This window comes from Haliotis rufescens, unplaced genomic scaffold (genome assembly GCF_023055435.1).
Source record: "Haliotis rufescens isolate VD_foot unplaced genomic scaffold, xgHalRufe1.0.p SCAF_5, whole genome shotgun sequence".
NCBI classification, from domain to species: Eukaryota; Metazoa; Mollusca; class Gastropoda; order Lepetellida; family Haliotidae; genus Haliotis; species Haliotis rufescens.
The window spans coordinates 59,420,896-59,428,303 of record NW_025964223.1 but is presented as its reverse complement, the minus strand read 5'-3'; the positions used below and the strand labels follow the sequence as shown (position 1 = coordinate 59,428,303).

Sequence of the window (7,408 nt, the reverse complement as noted above, 5' to 3'; positions counted from 1 at the left end):
GAACTCAAATCTATATTTCTATCCATCATTTTATAAATATAGATTAGCTCCAAACAGCGATAAAGCCGTTCCTCAAACAGATGAATATTCAATGAACATGAAGAAGCGTCGGTATAGAGTGCGCTGTACCGGAGCCTAGGAAGTGACGTCACAACATGTCTGACCTAAGAGTCTTGTGATCACTTGTTTCTATATAAACAGTGTTTTGATTCATACCCACGTTTAGTTCAGGTGACATTTGGATTTATCTGTCGTTGAAAGTTAACTGTAAACTTTCGCCATGTTCAAGAGCGGGCCTAATTACACTAAACTCAAAACCAACCTGAGACTGGTGATAAACCGTCTGAAGTTGTTAGAAAAGAAAAAGACGGAAATAGCTTTGAAATCAAGAAAGGAAATCGCCGACTATATTACAGCTGGTAAGGAAGATCGAGCCAGAATCAGGGTGGAACACATCATTCGAGAAGATTATCTGGTAGAAGCTATGGAGCTGTTGGAGATGTACTGTGACTTGCTGTTGGCACGGTTTGGACTGATTCAGACACAAAAGTAAGATACCCTGAAGGCCATTTCTGACGTTTTGACCATGTTGAGTCGGTTACGAAGTTTAATTAATCATTAAGTGAGAAAATGATAGATGTGTTATGACTAAAAGATATTTCAGACTTCCTGAAAGAACAAAGTTTTATCCACACCAACATCAATCAACAAAAACAGGGAAGCTTCAAGAAACTTGGCCTATAGAAATATACAAAAACAATCCAGCCATTAACAAGGATGACAGCACCTACCTACCAAGCATGGTCTACTGAGCTATAGGACAATCATTAACCAAGGATAGACCCCTTGATCGTTATATTGCCATATTGTTACCCTAGTGAGGTCTCTGTTATCACACCAAGTCCCATTACTCTGTTGTGCGGCTTAATCATTTAGTGATCATTTTAATTATCTGATTAAGTGAGTAGCCCTGCCTTGTTAATGGTAATGGTTAATGGTAAATGGTAATGAAGATGATGAACATGATGAACATGATGAACATGATGAACCTGATGAAGTTGTTATCCCCCTCTCTGCCCACAAGTTTCATGTCTTCAGGGTAAGAATTGGTTATACATGAACATGTTAAAATCATTCGATAACATTACTTATTCATTTTCTTCAGAGAACTTGATCCTGGATTAGAGGAATCTATTGCAAGCATATTATGGGCAACACCCAGACTCCAAGCCGATGTCCAAGAACTGAAAGCAGTTGCCGATGAATTTACTTCCAAATATGGAAAAGAATTTGGCATGGCATGTCGATCAAATTCTCTGAACAATGTCAGTGAGAAAGTGATGCACAAACTCAGTGTTCAAGCACCACCCAAAACTTTGGTGGAAAGATATATGGCTGAGATTGCAAGGTCTTACAATGTCCCCTTTGAACCGGATGCATCAGTCATGGCATGTGATGAGATACTGTTGGCAGAGAACATGCTGATAGATTTTGGAAATGAAGACAGGAAAGGCAGGGGAGGAGGATCCGGCCCAAGTGGAGGTATGGGGGCACTTCAACCTGCACCCGCTGCCTCATCAGCTCCTTACCCAGCCAACAACTTCTCCTACCCCCCACAGGTGCGATGGCAGTAGATACAGTGTTATTGTTACATAGATAGAAATCCACTCACCTGCTAGCCAATTTCCATAATGTTAAACATGTCAAAGGTATTCCAAGGGCTGCAGTAAAAGTTTTGACATTTTATGGTTTATGGCCATCACTTATTGTGCAAGTAGACTTTCTGTAAAGTTGATTTGTATCTGTTACATAATATATTAAATTTCATCAGGTTATAGTTCTATATTGACCACAATGTTAAAAACATTTTTCAAGTCAAAAGGGGAATATTTTTGTTTTAAGAATAATGTTAATTTAGAAATAGTTACCGGTTACCAATCGTTAAAAGTTACAAATTTTAGACTCATGGTCTGACTTGATTTCCAGCATTGTTATCAAATATTAAACGCTATTTTCTTTTCCTGTTTGAAATGTAAATTACACCTACATTTGTATACTCGTTACATAGTTTAGTTTACATTAACCAATCTATGTACAGCCATGTGCTTAATGCTGTCCTATTTTACACATGAGACATGTGTTTTGTTTTATATGAAATTAACAATACAATTACCATGTTTATAACAAAAATGTAAACAGCTACTTTAGATGGAATGTTTTTTACTTGTTTTTCTTCCTGTTATGTACGTAATCGATATCATACTGCAGCAAAAACTTATCCTATCATCCTTCTTTTTTCAGCAACCTTACCCCGCTGGTAAAGTCCCCCCTGCACTGCCTGATGCACCCCCTGCTGGTAACCCCAGTATGTCGCCACCCCCATCATACAACACCCCTGGCTACCCAGAGCCAAGTGGGGCCTACCCCCCATACCCTAGTCAGGACCAGATTTATGACAACAACGTCAAGCCAGCCATGCCCCCCAACCCGGGTTTTAATATCCCCGATCTGCCCGCTGTGCCCACCAATACCCTGCCTGACCTGGGTAACACGGTCGGGTCCGGAACGGCTGGAGGAGAGGATGTCGACTTCGATGACCTAACCAAGAGGTTTGAAGCCCTTAAGAAGAAGAAATAGTGCCACTGTCAGTCAGTTTCTCTTCATTGAACAGCGTGTATAATTCCCATGTCGAGATCTATAGCAGTATGTGTCATTTTTATTCATCTGTTTGTAACTCACATCTAGAAAACATGATGATTAAGCTATTGATGTATCAACTGGACAGTACAGAAAGCTATGTATTATTTTTCACTACTGCTAGACAATCCTGTTACAGTCATTTTGGCCCCTGTTGAAGATATTACCGTTATTTGTATTGATACAAATGTATGTATGTCAGTCATTGGATAGTCATAGTTCTCTTGTCTGAAGTTGAGTTAATTTGATCTTTGTGGATAATTTAGAACTGTTAAGTGTTTATAAGAGAATATGAATTTGAGAAAGGAATATGTGGGCCCACTTTTTGTTACCCTTTTCACAATAACTAAACCATGTACTTCATGTACATTGTATCAATTAGCATGGTAAGAAATATACAATTTTTTATCCTATATCAGATGTCAATATTGAAGTGAACATGTAATGTTCATGTCTGATCTATTCATCTTTACATGGTTATATGCCATTATGTATATATGCTGATTTGTATATACAAATATTCAAACATTAAACCTTTTAAGCCCCTTTTTGTCGTTCATTATTTTCTCACCAAGATGATCCACAAATTGGCTGTTTCTGATCAGTATGTGCTTCTTGTCCCCATTATGGAAGATTACCATGTTGTACCTAAAAAGGCCTTTATGAATTGGTTGGAAGTTTTATGTTCAATCCGCCTCACTTTAAACACCCCTGCCTCAGTAGATCAGATGAACCACATGACTTGTCATTCGTCGTCATGCAGATTTCCTCCATCAGCAAGGTGGCAAGTCCCAGAATAGCAGTTCTCTCCAAGGGGAAGTAGGGCTTGATGAAGTGTGTGCTTCATGCCAGACGTACCGGTTATCTGAAAGATGATAGGGGGTAGTTGATTCATTGTGGCCTTATATTATGGATCTGATGACAATGAGAAAACATATGTTTGTTCCACTTAAAAGCATTCAATACTGATACAGTGATTTTGATATTTCATAGGAACATACCTGTGAGTGAGTATGGTTTTTATGCCGCTTTTAGCAATATTCCAGCAATATCACGGCGGGGGACACCAGAAATGGGTTTTACACATTGTACCCATGTCGGGAATCGAACCCGGGTCTTCTGCGAGACGAGTGAACGCTTTATCCACTAGGCTACCCAACCGCCCCGTACTGTATAAACAGACTAAGAATTTATTTTTTTCAAAGACTAATCCAGAAGACCAGTGTAGACCTAATTACACTGGTCCTCCGACTTTGTAGTGAGTTCTACTTGAACAAGACAAATAAGTTTTCTATGTTTACATTTTCAGCCTGTTTTATTCAGTTGTAATTTGTAGCAAAATGGAAACCTTGACAACTGGTTCAGAACTATAGACCTCAAATGCTACCAGTCAATGAGGACAGCCTTCATTGGATTCTTATTTGTTTATTGTTATTCTTATTTGCAATTTGTTTGATGTTAGAGTAAGGTCAGGATATGTTGATTTAATAACTTTGCCTTATAGGTTTGGTTTTGTATATCACATTGTGAAAGTCAGGTGACTTGGCACTGATGCTAACCATAAGTTACAAGAGGTGTATGGATGCTTCAGCTTTGTGAAATTGTTTCGCTGTGAATTCTTCGTGTTGTGACACCTGACTTCTGATTTGATACCTGTTCCCGAAAGCCCCTTTTTTATAATTCTATGTGCATTGCAATTTAATGTTTCATAATAATAACCACTTTTAATAAAAATCAATCTGTGTATTGTTGTTTCTGGAGTATCCGAGTGTTCAGTATGAAGACCTCACCTGCAGTGTGTATTGCTGTGTGGGACCAAGACTCTCGGTGTACGCCTGTCCACTATCAGGGAATCCAGGTTAGAATTGGTGCCCAGTGACCTATGTAAGGGACTGTTACATAGACAGTGGTCAGGCTGGGCGACTTGGTTGATTACATTACATCGTACCCTACGCGATCGATAATATCAATCCCTGGATAGCCTGGTCCAGACTCGATTATTTATGGGCCGTAGTCATATTGCTGGAATTTTGCCGAGTGCAGCATTATTAAAGCAACAAGCAACATTGGCATGATTGGTGGTGTGTGCTGGGTCAGCTGGGAGCTGGGGGCACGGGTGGCCCAGTCGTCTAAGGCGCCACGATTCGCTGTTCAGAGTTGCATCCCTTGGGCATGCCAGAAACCTATGATTGTGGGTTCGAATCCTGGTTCGACCCGATTATGTTTCTAGGTTTGTCAGCACCATACCCGTGCTCGTGGGTTTCACCGAAGTGGTAAACGTCTGAGACCTGCATCTCTTCGGGCTTTCCTCTCACATTAAGCTGACACGCCGCGATATAACTGGAATACTGTTAAAAGCGGCGTTGAACCAAACTCACTCAGCTGGGAGCTCATCAAGCAGTGATGCTGGCATAACCCACAGTCCTACACTACTGAAAAGAAGTTAAGCCATGCCAGATTCTTTCATATTGCTATGGTTAATCTGCCGTGCCTGACTAACTATAGTAATATGAAAGAGTCAAGTGGTCCTTAACTTCTTTTCAGTAATATAGGAAGGCGGTGGAAGAGCAATGTTGACTTGAATACACAAGACTCATACTCCATGTCCTGCAAGACGTCATTAACCTTCATTAACCTTTTACCAGAGATTTATGATTTAATTCAAGTTAAATTGCCTGGGCTCGATAGATGTATTTAGCAGTAATTTCTGGAAGGTGGGGACTTCAGACTTCAGTGATTTGGCAACTGGGTACACACACAAAATATTGTGTTAAGAGATTCAGTGTTAACTCTTAATGGCATTTACACGTGATACACATAAGGAAGAGAATATATGGATGTCAACTTCTTTATTATGACGAAACACGTTTCAGAGTATATACTTACTCCTTCATCAGGTGAACGAATGCTATGAGGCAGAGAGCATATATATGTACATGTAAGGACAACACAATTATTAAGATAACAAATGGTGGAAACTAACAAGGGAGTCCAACAGATACTTGCCAAAGAGGGTGATTAACAAAAGACAACAGAAGCCAACACTTTACTGTAATTAGAGCTCATGGTTAATGATAACTCGAAGCCAGCCCTTAAATATCATTGGTTTGCATTATGACGAAACAGCGTTTCGGAGTATATGCTTACTCTTTCATCAGCTGAAAGAATGCTATGAGGCGGAGAGCATATATATGTACATGGTCGGACAAGAGAGTGTTGATAAGTTATTCAGATACCACGCTATGTGAGAAAATTCAAAACAGTTCACTGCAGACAAAACTGATTATGGACAGTTCTGCAACAACTGCAGCAGATGCTTGACTACTGTTGGCCATGTGTAATACATTGTGCACAAAATCGTCAATAACAATACATAATATTATTTAATAATAAACTATTTCTTGACACGAGAAAATCTTAATTGTATCTGAAATATCTCAGACATATCCAGCTCACTGACTACACTACAAAACTCCCGACGAACAACTGACATGGTACAAATAATATGCCTCGCTTTTGAAAATGAAGCGCTAGATCTACTCGTTGAAGCGTCCGTAAAATATCAACACTAGCTCCTGCTTGATAAGTTTTCTGATTGCCTGTAAGTTCTGTGTCTGTTATAATCGAACTGACAAACTTGCAAACACAATTAGATTTGTCTGTATTTACAACAACACATTTACATTGTTGTTAAATGACACAAGTGACAAATAGTCCAATTATATCCCAACAATCCGTGAAGATCCAGTTTAGAATGGGTCTCCAGCAACAGAATCGGGTGGTCAGTCTCGCTGACTTGATGCTTATGATATCAATGACTGAATTGTCTGGCGAGACTTGATTATTTACAGACCGACGCCAAATATCTTGAATACTGCTGAGTGCGGCGTTAAACAGGAAACAAACAATATCTCCAGCGACAGTTAATGCTGAAATACGCTTCACATACACAAGGGGTATAGTGTAAATAAATACCACGGCGAAAATCTCAAAAGAACATGTCAGAATTAACTCTTCAAAGGCTGAACGAAAATAAAACATTCCTAGGTACTGTAAAGGTGCGATTTGATGTGGTCAGGCTCGCTGACTTGGTTGATACATGTCATCGATCCCAATTGTGGTGATCGATGCTCATGATGTCAATCAATGGATTGTCTGGTCCAGACTCGATTATTTTACAGACCGCCGTCATATAAAAGGAATATTGCTGAGTGCGGCGTTAAACAACAAACAAACATATTGACAAGTTAAAGCTGGATGGTGCGATCTGACAGATGCTGGACCAGGAGTCGGCGTCAGTAACAATGAAGTCAGGTTTAGAGATGCTTAAATGTGTCGTATATTTAAGTCTGATTATAAAATATAAACGCATAGAGCATGCGAGAATTCTAAAGCTGAGTGATCCAATTCTACCTAGAAATGTGAAAATTTGATTGATGAGGACATATAAGCCCCGTCAATTAAAGGTTTAACATGTAATCCTTGAAGATGACAGAATGGAAAGGACTGCTTGGAAAGTATGTGAAGAGGTTTTTAATCGACTTGATGGTGTCCCTGTACTTGGAGAATACATTCTTTCCTTCCTCACGACAACACTACGGGAATCCTTCCCTGTAAATAGAGGTGGACTTATGAAGTAGGGACACGGGCGGCCCAGTCGTCTAAGGCGCCACGATTCGCTGTGCAGAGTTGCGTCCCTTGGGCACGCCAG

At 39.8% G+C, this 7,408-nt stretch overlaps 1 protein-coding gene across 1 annotated transcript; it reads left to right on the top strand.

The window, feature by feature from the left end:
- Positions 1–123: 123 nt before the first annotated feature.
- LOC124140333 (IST1 homolog) lies at positions 124–4,435 on the top strand. Its single transcript, XM_046507863.2, has 3 exons — positions 124–549; positions 1,166–1,619; positions 2,302–4,435. The coding sequence occupies exons 1-3, from the start codon at positions 281–283 to the stop codon at positions 2,635–2,637; spliced, it is 1,059 nt and encodes a 352-aa protein (XP_046363819.1). The 5' UTR covers positions 124–280; the 3' UTR covers positions 2,638–4,435.
- Positions 4,436–7,408: the final 2,973 nt, after the last annotated feature.